General features: G+C 30.7%; 1 protein-coding gene across 1 annotated transcript; it reads right to left on the bottom strand.

Annotated features, from left to right (window-relative positions):
• Window positions 1–11,014: 11,014 nt before the first annotated feature.
• On the bottom strand, window positions 11,015–14,807 carry Rh2 (Rhodopsin 2). Its single transcript, XM_065515647.1, has 5 exons — window positions 14,768–14,807; window positions 12,250–12,281; window positions 11,694–12,184; window positions 11,208–11,633; window positions 11,015–11,138 (listed from the first exon to the last, which is right to left on the bottom strand). Exons 1-5 carry the CDS (start codon window positions 14,805–14,807, stop codon window positions 11,015–11,017), a joined length of 1,113 nt encoding a protein of 370 aa, XP_065371719.1.
• Window positions 14,808–16,097: the final 1,290 nt, after the last annotated feature.

Genomic DNA, 16,097 nt, shown 5'->3' with positions numbered 1-16,097 from the left:
TTGTAATTGAATTGAATTGGAAAAATAAATACAAAAAATATGTTAAAGTGCAAAAAAAAAACGGAATTTCGGTTAATCGAAACAAATTAATCGGTTTATTTGTTATTTGAAAATCAGCAATTTTAAATTATTAGAACAGTTAACCGTCCAAAATTAATCGGTTAACCGATTAACAGTTAATCGATTGAATACCCTACTAATCGCTCTTGCGATATGACATTTGAATTCGATCACTGACTTTGACCAATTTTGCGTATGATTGATAATTTGTAACACAAAATACCATACGCCGTGGTGTTCTAATATGAATACATGTATTAGGGCACTGCTACACGTTCAATATATGTTGACCGCGATCCAGTATCGCGATATTTATTGAACGTGTAGCATGCAGTATTGATGGATCGCGATCCAAATCGCAGAATAACCTAATTTTGCGTGATCCATTACAATGTATCGCGATCCAAATATCTTAATATATATTGAACGTGTAGCAGTACCCTTAGACAACCATAATATGTATGGAATTTATAAAAGTATTTATATTTTCGCTATTTCGGCAATTTCTGATGCATTACACCAATCTTAACAAGTAAGAAAGTATAGTCGGTCAAGCCCGACCATATTATACCCTACACCGAGTGACATAACTTTTGTATATATATAACTTATTTGTATTTAATTTTATTGAATGCCAACATTTTTAAGAGATTTATGCTCGTTAAAATGAGTGACCCTTATATGGGTGCTATGACTAATTATGGACCGATCGTTACAAAATTTGGTGGCATGATTTGTGTATATATGAAACTTATTTGTGTTGAATTTTGTTTGGACATTAACATATTTCAGATAGTTATGCTCATTAATGAAAGTTTCGAGAGTGGTCGTTATAAGGTAGCTATGGTAAATTATGGACCGATCAGTACTAAATTTGGTAGTGGGAGTTCAGGTTATATAAAATGTATTTGTGTTGAATTTGGTTTGTAGATCTATATAACTAAGATATTTATGAGAGGTATATCAAGAAATAGTTTCGAGAATTAAATTTCTTATTTAGACTAATTTACTATTTTCTTGTCATATCATTATACATAGTTATATTTTAACTAAATATAAATAAAGAAATAATGTAATACTTAGTATTATACTGCACTTTAGTTATGTTTTATTTTCACCGAAATGTTTACTTTTAATTAAATCAACAATACCATTGTATTAAAATTATATTCTTTTTTAATTTTTTGTTGTTTCTGTTATTTTGTTGCTTGCATGTAAATTTTGACTTTTGAATTTTAATTGAATCTTGAGTTGTTTCATCAGTATCATGATATAACATTTCGTGCTATTAGGAGGCTACATGAATAACAATAAAACGGATTTACTGGAAGGAAATGAATAGATGATGTTCTTTGCGGATACTGTGTAATAAACATATGTGAGTTAAATACATTGGAATAGCAGCCAATTTAACATTGATATACCTTATGAACCACCCTAATATTTATATACTATTTATGTGACGTTGTAACATTGTATCTGTGAGAATTTGTATATCTGCAAAGTACATGCACCTTCATTTATTTATGCATGTGTTTTGTAAAAATGTGAAAAAAAAATATATTTTTCAATTTAAATTTAACAAAAGAGGTTTTCATGTTTTCGTTTTTGTTTCTGTTTGGTTTTGTTAAATATACTCACTCGTCCATATATTGGTAATACGAGTGATTTAAAACCATACAAATACTGTGTTCATACATACAAAATAATACAAAAATAAAATAAAATTACGTTAAAACAAACGGTCTGTTGAGCATTTGATGTAATTTAGGGTGGCCCTTATTTTCAAAATTTTGGATTTTCGATGGTCTCATGGTCTAAACTTGTTCTCCTCATCGCTCATTTGATTTGAAGTTCCGAGTCTTGGGTCAACGTAGAAATAAGGTCACACACTTTTCTTTCTGCTTATCAAAAAATACAAATAGTATTTGTACTTGTTGCTCAAACGTTGTTAAGATAAGAATCCTTTGCTTTCAGTTGATTACTGTTAGTTCTATTTATAAACAGAAATATCAAAAATGTGCATTTAAAAGTGCGTCAGTATATATTATTTCAATAAAACAACGTATCTTGATTTTTTTCGATTGATACGTTAAGTATTTTCATTCATTGTTTTATAAATGCTATTAAATAGACATAAAACCTATGAAATTTTCTATTGTTTTTAGGTTTACAATTGCTACTATATTAGCCGTCAATTGCAGTAAATATACATTTTTATCAATCTGCATACTAAAAATATAGTTACTATTATAATTTTGTATAACTCTGCTAATATAAATTTGCTGTTACTATTCATATATTACTATACAAATTGCAATGTTAGTTTGCAATTTCTAGTAGCAGATACAACCAGTTGTCAACTCGTTATTGTAGCACAACAACCAAAATATATATTCGTGCTATAGCAGCATACACACTTTTTTGCCGAACTAATATTGCGCGTCAGCATTCGTTTTTGTTTTGTTGTGCTAGCAATTTTCTCTGGCAGCAATTTACATTTCTTTCGTTGCTCTGCTATGGTTGCATTGATATTTCTTGTTTTTTGGCTATTTGGATGCTGCTAGTTATTTTATTGTCAAGTATGTAATACGAAATAACGATTATTCATTAGTGTAAATATTTTTGAATCTAATTGAGATATTGACTTGCATTTTTTTTGTAAGACCAAAAATTAAAATATCTAAACAAGAAAAAAAATGTTCGGAATAAATGTGGATCAAATTGTTCCTAATATGTATTTGCAATCCTATTAAAATTTTGATAAAAATTTTAGTTTTAGAAACTCAATAAATATGTAATATGTAATAAAATCTTTATTTATTAGCAAAACTCAATGAAATTTTCAACGTTTTTTAAATTTGTCATTCCAAATTCCAAAGTGTAAAAAAACTTTTCAAAAGGTCAAAAGGAATCCCACAATTCCTAAAAATTTAAGCGAAAATCCCGAAAATGGTATTTTTTACAATTTTAACCATAGGGTCTACATTTCCTTCGGGGCTGGAAAAATACTTTGGGGATAAATAGGGAACACATCAAGGTTTCTAAAGCTGCTTTCCGTTTTTTGATCCCAACTTTGGGATTTTAGAACATGTGGCCCAAAGTTGAAATTTTTATCAAAAAATAGGTCAAATTCCGCAGGACGAAAGGGCAACATGTTCAAAAAATAGGACATGTTTTTTATACCAAAATGTTCTCTGTAAAGCTACCTTACAGAAAAACATAAAATTGTTATATGTTCTTAAAGAAAGTTTTTTTTAAATAAAAAAGAGTTAAGTCACATTTTCATCCAAAAAACAGCAAAAATCTACTATTTTTTGAATTCTTAAATTGAAAATCGTTTATTTTTGGATCTATAATCGATATTACTCTGAAATATCTTGTATATTACTGATAATTTAGTTGTCTAACTAACAAAAAAAATCGAGCCCGTTCGGTACAAAAGTACGACCTATATTTTTAAAAAAGCGGACCAAGGTATGCGAAATTTTAAAATTTCAATTTTGAAATGCTTATAACGAAAAGTATAAGAGATAAATAGTACACGCAAGCATATTTTTTCAAGACATAGGCGAGCGCTTTCTAAACATATAAAACTCTATGAAATCGAATGTGAAACAAAAAAATAAGACGTGTTTAAAAATTTTGCATGTCGAAGGTACCCTATTCTGAGCCCCCATAGCGCCGCCCCTGGAGCATTTGTAGGGCCCATTTCAATAATTTAAACTCGAATACTCTTGGCTACGACTGCGTCAAATTTTATCCTGATCAGATCAGCCGTTTAGAAATGCCAGATTTATTTCAAAAAAATTTTGATTCTGCCCAACTGTACATTGGGTGTGTTTACTGATATGTTGTTATGCACTTATCAAGAACAGCAACTGATAGCATCAATTGCAGAAATGTTAATTGTGCTATAGCACAACTACAGAAGTGTGTATTTTTGCTAGAAAAGTTTGCCAGCACAACAAAATAAAACGAATGGAGTGCAATATTAGCACGACAAAAAAACTGTGTGTGCTACTAAAGCACGAACATATATTTTGGTGGATATGCAATGGATTGTGTTTGCTACTAAAAATTGCAGACTAGCATTATAATTTTAATAGTAATACGAACGAACAGTATGAATATTTATATTAGCTGATTGTGATGAAATGAGATAATTTCATATTTATTGCATAGTCAAATGTAAGAAATATGTTGCTAGAGCTGAATATCGAAACCCTGTTTTTAGCCATATCATCCGCCAATCATTCAGAATTGTAATTTTATGCTCTTCAACCGAATTATACTGATGGTTTTCACTACAGTTCCTACATGTTCTCCATAGCATTAAAATTAAAATGTTAAATGTGCCGGCGATACCATAACATACAATAAATGTTGCTCAAATCAAGTATCTATCAGTTGATCTGGTAACATAGAGGTTGTATTCCAAAATAATTAAAAAGCACTCCTGGAACTTAAGGCTGTTCATTCTAGGTGAAGAAACCCATATATTTATGGCTTCACTTGAGCTAAATGCATCCCAAATCATTAGGGAACCGCCACGAAAAATTCTCTATGAATAATACATGGGTTAATTTTTCAAATCTTACCAGAAGTCTGTAAAGCTATATGGATCGTTGAAATTTAATATAGCTGCGCCTGAAAAAACTATTTTCAGAAAAAAAAAATCACTTTCTGAGTCGAATAAACCATGTCCGTCCGTCCGTCCGTCTGGCTGGTTGGCTATCCATGTAAGCCTTGTGTGGAAAGTACAGGTTGCATCATTGAAGATATTTCGATAAAGTTTGGTATATATAAGGACGATTCCTATTAAAACTGGCTGTAATCGGGCCATTATTTCACCTAGCCCCCATACAAATGTCTTCCCGAAATTGGACTTTATCGGTCATAAATGTTTAATTTATATAGGTATCTACACAAATTATATATATGGAATTTATGTCATTATGATCGTTTCATAATTAGTCATAGCTCCCATATAAGACCCGCTTCCGAAAATCACTTTAACGTGAATAAATCTCCTAAGATTTAACATAAATAACTTTCATATAGCCATAAATCACACGACCTAATTTCATGGTGATCGGTCCATAATTGGTCATAGCTCCCATATAGGGCCCACTTCCGAAAATCACTCACGAATATAAATTATTGAAATATTAAAAGGAAAATGTCTTTGTGCTCTTTACTTACACAGTACAACATTTATCAGATCATTGATTTGGGACTCAATTCTGACAATTGTACGTGAAAGTATTATCGATAATTGCCTGCATTATTTTTTTATGTACAAGCAACAAAATCGAAAAAATTTTAGAGGCTTTTTAAACCACTACACAATTTTGATGTATGGTGGTTACAGTAGTACAAATATGGTCCAAATTTAAAATTCTATGGAGAAGTTTTTTAAAAAAAAAATTTTGGGAAAATTGCGAAAGGGTTAGGAAAATGGTTAGTCCGATATTATTAAAGTAAACTTAAAAAAGTATAGATTTACACAACTTTTAATCAATTAATATATTGCGTTTTAGTAGTTTCGCATTTATAATAACAAATTGAAGCAAAAAAATATTTTTTACGTGAAAATAGCAAATTTTTGTGTTTTAAAAATCTCATGAAAATTGGAAAACGGCAGAAAAGGTTTATTGCTTTATTGCAATGCCACATATACTAGCAATAAAGTGAGATATCGATCATAAAAATAGATTGATTCTTTTCGAATTTATTCACAATTAATTGAATTCGCTTATTTTCACAAAATTTTACTTTTTTGTTTGATATACATAAAATTGTGTAGTTACTGTTCTTCTTTCGATTGATTGAATTTTGAAAATGTTTTCACTATGCTATGTACAAATTTTCACATATATATTGCTTTTCCATAGGCTCAGTAGTTCCGGCGTTATAATAACAAATTTAAGCTAAAAATATATTTTTTACGTGAAAATAGGTAATTTTTTTGTTTTAAAAAAATCATGAAAAATCGAAAACGGCAGAAATTGTTGGGTTTATTTATTTACCGCAAAACTACATATAATATGAGATACCGATCATAAAAATCGATGGATTCTTATCGAATTTATTCACAATTGAATTCGCTTATTTTCAGAAGATTATATGTGCTTATAAACGTGTTCTTTGAGTGTAAATTTTACATGTGTTTTGTTAAAATGTTTGTTACAAAAAAGTTGGATGGAGCAAACAAAGATTTTATACCAACTTTGAAAACTGGTTAGAGGGCTGGTACAAACAACTTTACTCGACACTATTTACTTTAAGCTAAAGCGCTAAATAATACGCATGAAGATGATTTTAAATAAACCACCGCCGGCAAGTTATTGTCATAGAGTTGCTGCCAAACTTTTTGTTTTTCTTTGTTTTTTATAAGTGTGTTTTAATTTTATTTACATTAAAAAAGTGTAAATATTTTAATATAATGTATAAAAGTAAAGTCCCGTTAGCCTGTTGTCAATATTCTCAAAACTTTTTGAACAGTTGTTACATAAGAGCCTTATAGATGCACCTTGATGAAAATTGCATTATTCCTGACCATAAATTTGGTTTCAGAAGGAAGCATAGTACTATCGAACAGTTACATCGGTTAACTGCTCTTATTCGAAAAACCTTCGAGAGCAAGCAGTATTGCTCTGCATTATTTATTGAAATATTTCAAGCCTTCGATAAAGTCTGGCACGAAGAACTAATACACAAAATTATTAGATTATTACCTGCGAATTTACATAAACAGCTTAAAAATTACTTACAAAAAAGATCTTTCCAAATCAGATATAAATATGTGATCCCGTCACGTCAAAACGAGCGCACTGTCTCACACATATACATTTGCGGATGATACCATTTTTTTAAGTACGCATGAAACCCCTCAATAGCTTCTGAACAACACCAGTCTCACATCGGCGATCATATCGGGGTCATATTCTTGGACCGAAAAGAGTCCCGATTTGATAAATACTTACAATACGTAATAACTGTGGTCAATTTCATTAAAATCAAAATTTCACTCTTTATTTGTATTTCATTTATTTTACACTCATATCTATACATATTTTCTTTTTTTTTGCTGTGGGATATAACATCATTAATAAAATCCAAAGTTTACTTTTAATTAAAACAATCAGCAACTAAGTAATAACATTATTCTATTACGAACCAAAAATACTTTTCGTAATTTGAATTTGTTATAACAAAAATAAACAATTAAGAGTACTATATTCGGCCATGCCGAATCTTAAATACCCTCCACCTAAATATGATGATATAACAATTGAAATAATATAACAATTGTTAGAAATACTAGTTTACGCAGAAGTTATTTTATTTAAAATTTAAAAAAAAATGATCTATTTAATTCAGAAATTTATAATTGAAATCAATACAGAGTTTGTTTTTTTTACTCCTATTATAACGTCTGAAATTTAATAATTTATATACATAATAATTGGTTAACATTACTCGAAGAGTAAAAAAATATATTTTTAAGAAATTTACGAGGATTTTAGTGATTTTCTTATATGGGAGCTATGGTCAAATATGGACCGATATTCACAAAATCCAGTAGTATGATTACTGGATACAAATTACTGATCTGTGTATAATTTTCATAAAATTCGGTACAGTGATTTCTATGTATATGAGTACTATTTGTGTCAGATTTATTTTTAATATTATTTGAAGAGATTTATGAGTACTTAACTGTTTTCGGAAGTGGACCTTATATGAGACCTACGTTCAAATATGGACCGATATTCACAAAATCCTGTAATATGAATTTAAATATAAATTAAGGGTCTGTGTAAAATTTTGGTTTGATATTGATTATTTTTAGAATTTATGAAGGAAGTGGTTCTTGTGGTTCGGAAGTGGTTCTTGTATGAGAGCTATAAACAATTATGAGCCGATCCTGATAGAATTCGGTGCATGATGATTATTTGTGTCGAATTTAAACTCAATAGCTATATTTTATAGATATTTATGTGATATTCGGAAGTGAACTTTAAAAATTTAGTGATCCACAAAAATTTAGTCCTGTGACTTCTTTTAGCACGAAACTAATTTTTGCTGAATCTTGTATATAATTTTCAACACAATTAGTCCTTTTATAAAGTTTATGGTATTATCTGCAATATATAACAAAAAATTATCCTTTTTTTAGGTTGCCTCAAATTTTAATTCATAACTTTAATCCTACTGTACCGATTTTGCTGATTTTCAATACCACACTGCTTAGGACAATAATATTAAAAGTTTACTAAGTTTGTCTGTGTATTTTGGACGTGAGCGTGTTTTACACAGCCGAACAGACAGACGGACATAGCTCTATCGACTTAGAATTTCATAAGGATCAATGATATATGTATATACTTTGTTGGGTCTTAGATGATTATTTCTCCATGTTACACACGGAATGACAAACTTATATATACACTCATTCACCACTTATGGTGGTGGAGGGTATAAAAAAGATAACATTCAAAAGATATTTTTCTCGAAATACAAAACACTGCTGGTCAAATTATGCAAATTATTTTATACAAACAAACCCAACAATTAATGGAAATAAAACAAAGAATGTTTGTAATAGCTACATACATTTTTTGATACACATATAAATTAAGACTTAAATAACAGAGAACTGCACAAAGTGTATGTATGGTTTGGATATATTCCAGTTCACCTACATACATGGTAGCCACAATGAAGAAAATGATAATTCAGTTCCCTTAAAGCCATGAATTGTAAACTGGTTGTATGATTTGATTTTCGTTTACATATTTATACAAACTTCAATACAATTTCTCACAGGTGATTGAAAATATTACCATCTGGTATTTGAGTAAAAGTTGATGCATATGCATGTGGAAACTAAAATACTAAATGGTTGAAACAGCTTGTGGCAAGCTGTCCCATAATTTTAATACATATATTTAAGTTGATGATGAATAATAGGGCATCGTCTTTATTTAAACGGAAAAATAGTTTACAATAAAATAAATAATTCTAGTAGTTACTATATCTAGCTTTGTTCTTTCTATAGTTTTCGAACAGTTTTGCTCCCTTTGTAAATGACACACTTTGTACTTAAATAGCTTTACTTTTACTAAGTTTTATTTTTACTAAGTTAAATTCCTTTCATTACTCTCAAGGGTATTCAATGCGCTTCTATCATACATGTATATAAATATAAAGCAGTGCATGTATTAGATAAGATAATTTCTTTGTTATGTTAGATGACAAAATACACTGAATAATAAATTAAATGTTTAACCCTTTCACGTACAAAATAAAACATCTGAGGTTTCTATGGATATGTATGAATATTGGCTACAAACTGTATTTAGGAGTATATACATATTTTTTTTATTATTTTATTATTTTTTAAAAGAGGACAAAAAAGACCCATGCCTTGAGGATTTAGAGGTTTAACATATTCTACAAAAATGTTCTCCGTAATATTTTACATAAATTTGCTGAACACATTTTATACTTAAAATATAAGGATCACGTGGTTTCTTATGCCGATTAACAAATGCCAGAGTTGGGAAACTTTAACCCCCCCTCAAATGAAATTCAGATGTAAACTTTCAAAATGCCGATACACGTGTCTTTTTTTTTTGTCTTCTCTATCAAAATTTATTGGTCGGACCTTGTAATTTTTTTTGGTGTTGTACAGTGTAATTATTAATACAAAAAATTATAATAAAATTTATAATTACTAACTACTATTCCACAGTGGGGCAGAATCAAACTTTTTTGGAAATAAATCTGTCATTTCAAAGCAACAGTCGAGTTTAAGTTATTGAAATGGACCCTACAAATGCTCCAGGTGCCACGCTTTGGGGACTCAAAATATGGTACCTTCGACATGTAAAATTGGTTTAAAGTTTTTTTATTATCTACTAAAACAAAACCTTAAACATAAAAGTCAATTTTTTTTCTTTTTCTGAAATGTTTGTCCTAACAATTTGGCCTAACCTATTGGTTATACTTGTCCTGGGTATTCCTAAAAACTTGTAAGAAAATTCTGCGATTAATTTGCACTTTTTGATTATCAATGATTATCAATGGTCTCAAGTTGGTATCAACTTACAATGGGTTATCGATGTCAGAAAATTTAAATACAAAATCTAATTTAAATCGGATTTTGCTAAAATGTTCAACATTTGGTTTTAGATGAATGAGAAAAATTTTGAAATTTTGGAAATATTCATCCAACTAAGTATCATATATACAGAAATTATTCAACCTAATTTTATAACGATCGGTCCCTAATTAGTCATAGGTCCCATAGAAGGCCCACTTCCGGAAATATCTCATAAAAAATTATTGTAATTTTAAAATAAATCTGTTTTTGCCAATGTATTTAGTATAGGATATGATGTGGTGGGGCCTATTGTTGGTAAAAATGTAGATAAAAAAATATAATGAAATAACTTGAAATAATGTAAGGTGCACGACTTTAAGAGTTTCAACCAGTGACATGAAATTTAATTTTTGTATCGCCATGCTACTTTTAGTATCAGTTCCATTTTCACTGGCCGATTATGTTTTAAGTAAGTGTCACAATGACAAAAAATTATTTTATTAAAATTGATTCAAAACTTTCATTCTATTCAACCAATTTTGCTGATTTCATTTTGTACTAACCACGGTAATAACTATATAAATATGTTTCTATTTCCCTTAAAATTATTCCGTAAGAACAATGAAATAAATCAATGAAAAACTCATATAAGTACTGATTCCATACACATCTTTTTCGTTTTTATACTAAATTAATTTTTTTTTACATTTTTGTATCTTTTACAAGACAATTGCTTTAATTTTTTTTTTGTACTTTTTGGCCACTTATGTTGGCATTGCTCATTTCTTACAAAACTTCCACAATGGAAGTTTAATTGAAATTAAAAAAAAAAAAAAACATTTAAGCTGAAGATTCAGCTTGTGAAGTGCCGACACTTTCAGTATTATCCGGTTTGGGTTCCTCGGTCGAGCCAATAACACACATTGGACATTTTTCCTTCAGAACAAGACGATATTTGGGGTGGCTGTTAAATGGAATTTTAATTGTATTAAAATAGCAAATTCTGTTTTATTTAATTAAGTTAATACTTAACCTTATGCCATAAACAATCGGATTGAAGACCGCACTTGTTTTTGCGAATGTAGCTCCCCATATTGTGGCGGTCGGTGTTAAGCCGTCAATTTTGAATAGACCAAAATAGCATATAATTAAGTATGGTGTCCATGCAATAAACCACAATGATATGGTGGTCAAAGCCACTTTAGCTAATTTTGCTTCAGCACTTTTATCACAATCTTCTGAAGATCTTAGAGATTTGACATTCATTTTCTTGGCCTGTTCGCGCATGGCCTTTTCATGAGCAGCCACTGCTGCAATTATGAACCAGTAGGAGTAGCAGATCAAAAACAGTGGAGTATAGTAAACTAGAAGGGAGTAACAAATCAAATATGAACGCGGATTCCATTCTCTGGTCATGGTATCAATGCTACAGCCAGTTAGATTGCCTTCGGGGACGTATCTGAAACAATAAAAGTAATTTTTGTTTATTTTTTCAGAGATTAAGTTTCCCCCAACTTACCTATTCCAACCCAACAACGGCATCACTGTCCAAAATGAAGCAAACGTCCAAATGGTAACAATTTTCACAATTGCCAACTTAACAGTCATGGGTCTGCCGGATACGCCCTTAACAATCACATTATAACGGTCCAATGCAATCATACACATGGACCATATAGATACACAACCAAACATCGAGCCACATATAGCATAAATGTCACACCATAATGGACCCAAAATCCAGGTCTCATAATAGAAATTAATAATCATTGCCGGCGACTGAGAGGCCATCATGCAGAAATCGGAGAAGGCTAAATTCAGAACCAACAAATTGGCCGGAGTTCTTAGGGATTTGGTACCACCAAATATATAGACTACCACGCCATTGCCACAAACAGATATAACAAAGATGATGAAAGTAAAAATGCCCAAAATCTGATTCATCTTAGTGTCCATGGGAGGAAAACGGCTCCAATAGGGATTAACCAAATGGGCCATATCGGGTGTGACCTTGAAAAAGAATTTTGTCAATTAAAAATCTGCAAATAAGACAACACGCCATCTATGAAACTTACTCTATCTAATAACGAACCATTAGCCATTTGAGCTTCAAATCTGGGCGATTTAAATAACCCATCCATTATCCCATCCAGCACCCGCTACGGTCCTTTTAAAACTGAGCGCCTATTGTATTTTTAATGTTTTAAAACTTAAAGTTTTTTCTTCATTTAAACTCAACATTTATAATGTGTCCTCTATTTAGTTTGTTGCCGTTTGTACTTTCCAGCCACCTCCGTGTAACTTTTCAACTGTGAAATTGCTGACAAAATTTCTGCTCGATTCAAACTTATCAAAGTAGTCTATTCATTTGACCCAACAGTCTTTTATACCAAAAAAACATATTGTATTTTCAATCATTTTGATGATTGTGGCTCTTTTAATTCGATTAGTGTTACGTGTTGTGAGGCATTTTCAATTCACAACAAAAAAAAAATTGTAAAATAATGAAAAACTAAAGAAACCAAAATGTTTAAAATCTCTGTTAATATTGAATTTAAAAAGGCATAAATTGCACGCAATCATTTCGACTGCTCTTGCCGTACTTTTCGTTCGTGTATATTGTTTGGTTATTTTAATTAATACAACTAGACATGAATTGGTGCTCTATATCACGTTTCTTTTTACATAAACGTACATATTCAGTTCTTTTGTGTTCGTAGTGGAAGTATTTATCAGTTTGTTACACAATTTGCTGCATTTACGACACTATCTTCTGGTTCTTTAATATAACCCAGCATAAATTTAACTTCTAACGTGGCGAAAAATAAGTAGTCGATGCTATTTGCTAGTGGTGACAAATAGCAGCTGAAGTAGTGAAAATTTAACCATTTTATCCATTACACTAAGGATATATTTTCTTCTCATCTGAGCAAAGCAACGTATAAGCAGTGTATCTCTACATTACCAGATCCAGAAACGCTTTCCAACTGTAAAGTGAAAACGAATGGGATGACTTTAAACTGATTTATCAAACCAGTCTGATTTAAAAGATTTAGTTTTCTTTAATATTCCATAACATCTTTTGTGGGAAGGGCATATTTGATTCGTAAATGCTGGATACATCGCTCTTGTTACTGCCCAAGCTATTTTTATACCCTACACCAGTATAGTGGGGAGGGTATTATGCGTTTGTACAGATGTTTGTAACGCACAAAAATATTAATCTTAAAGCATACCGATCGACTCATAATCACTTCCTGAGTCGATTAGACGTTGTCTGTCTGTTCGTCTGTCTGACTGGCTGGCCATGTAAACCTTGTGCGCAAAGTACAGGTCGCAATTTTGAAGATATTTGGATACAATTTGGTACATACAATTATTTCGGCCCAAGGACGGTGTCCATTATTTCACCAAGCCACCATAAAAATGTCCTCCTGAAATTGGACTTTATCCTCCACAATTCTAAACAAATTTAGCTCCAAATAAGTTTAATGTATACGGAAATCATCTCAACTAATTTTATGATGATCGGTCCATAATTAGTCATAGCTCCCATATAAGGACACATAAAATTCAACACAAATAACTTCCATATAGACATAAATAACATAACTCAATTTCATGGCGATCGGTCCATAAACAGTCATAGCTCCCATATAAGACCCTCTTCCGAAAATCATTCACGAAAATAAATTATTGAAATTTGAAAAGAAAAATGATTTTGCTCATTTATTTAGGGAGGGTATTGTATGGTCGCGCTTGACCGACCATACTTTCTGACTTGTTGTATATAAACTTTTAAATGAAAATTTGTAATCTGTGGTTTGAATGTAAAATCAATGAAAGTGTTGGCTTAATGTCACTACTGCATAAACGACGACAATGCTTTGTTGAATATTTAATAAATGTTCAGTATTTTACGTTGTTGTTGATTATACGGAGGAACTACACAAGTTTAATTCAATTTATGCAAGCACCAAAATGCAAAATGTCTGTAAATCAGTCGGCAGTTGGTTTCAGCATTATGGTATCAATACAGTTTTCTTTTTATGTTCGTGTTGTAGAGGTATTAGATTACTCATCATTGTCCACAATACACCGAATCGACCGATATAGCCTCCGAAAAATCTAGTGAACCAGAAATCGAGAACATAATTAGAGCAACAAAGATCTCGCAATCGACAATAAGTATATCTCCACAGCCTACACATACACCCTATCTCCAACGAGTTCTGAGATGATTATAAAAATCCCGAAGAAGAAAGATCTGACTAAATGCAGGAATTGGAGTGGTATAACTCTACTTAAAAAAATGCTTGTGTTCGATTTGTGAATTTGTGAGTTTTTGAATAAACGCTTATTGGCCAAGTTATTAGCGAATCTAGATATTTTGAGTTTTTATATAAAAAAACGATTTTTGTTCGGAAATATGAGTGAGCACAGATCGAGCTCCTTTTCTCGATTAAACGCTTATTGGCCAAGTTATTAGCAAATTTATTTATTGTGAATTTTTAGCTGGAATTGGAGTGGTATAACTCTACTAAATTTAAAAACAAATATCAGAAGCACTGTCGCATGATATCGGCGAGAAACAAGCAGGCTTCCGTTCTAATAAAATTGCCATCGACCACATCAATGGCTTGAAGACAATATATCTCCAGAGCTCCGAAAATCAGATCCCATGGTACCAGCCAGCCAGACGACTGAAAATCGTAGCAATGGAGTTGCGGTAATGGAACGCAATCGTTGAGACCTTATACTACAGAAAGGAACTTTTAGTAATAATTTGATTTGTTCATATTTATCGCCTTACGATATTTTGTAGGTCTATGTAAAAATTTGTGTCAAGAAATATTATTTTCTTGTCTAAAGAAATTAATACAACTTACTACTTATTATATGTATAATAACATCAAAATTAATTTCAATAACTACAAAGTCATAAAATGACCTTTAGTTCACCGTTTCAAAGAGCATTTCTGATTTTGCAATAATTAAAATAAAATGTTTTTCAAACGTACAGCAACTTGAAATTACCAATAGTTACCCGTAACAAATCAAGAGTTATTTTCAGAATTATTAATAAAATATTTCTGGGAATTTGTGTCTCTTCTTATATATTTTCCAAGAGTTCTTCGGCACACAATCAATAATATTTAATAATGATAAACTTTTCTCTTTTTAAGGTATTTAAAAAGGCAACAAACATTCTAGAGTTTTTCATTCAAGTATATTTTCCTTAAATTATTTCCGGAAAATTTTGTAATGCATTTAATAAGAGATTAGTGAAAACTTTCGAAAGATTATTTCCAGGAAAATCTTATAAAACTAGTTGAGTTGTAATAATAACTATGTTGAATTTGGTGGTAAGCCGGGAAATTGTTTTACATTGCTATGTTTTTATTTATTTTGCATCAATATCAATTTGATGATTTTAGCTCTTGAAAGTTTATTTTCGTTAGAAATTCAATATTAAGTTTAATTTAAACTTATTGTATTAAGTGATTGAAAAAGCATAAACATACAACAGCAACCATAGATATTCGCGTTCCTTTTTATTTTATTGTTTAATAAAATTGACCTTCATAGACAATAACAGCGGCAACAATATTGTTTTCTAAAAATAACAACAAGAGGTTATTTTGATATCACTACGAATATTATTCGGTTGTATTTCTTACAGTGCCGGAACGTGTACTGGTTTAAGTAAATTGTTCAAAGATCCCAAATATCTTATGGAATCAAATATGGTATAAATGTATTATTTTGATACTGATACCCTACACCACCATAATAAGTAGTCTAACACACAACTAAAAGTATACAAATCGAATCAGATTCACTTACTAAGTCGTCTGGCTGGATACTGGGGTATTCAATCGATTAACCGTTAATCGGTTAACCGATTAATTTTGGTCGGTTA

The sequence above is a fragment of the Calliphora vicina genome, chromosome 1 (genome assembly GCF_958450345.1).
Source record: "Calliphora vicina chromosome 1, idCalVici1.1, whole genome shotgun sequence".
NCBI lineage: Eukaryota > Metazoa > Arthropoda > Insecta > Diptera > Calliphoridae > Calliphora > Calliphora vicina.
The sequence above is the reverse complement of the archived record's forward strand: the minus strand, read 5'-3'. Positions and strand labels throughout refer to the sequence as shown.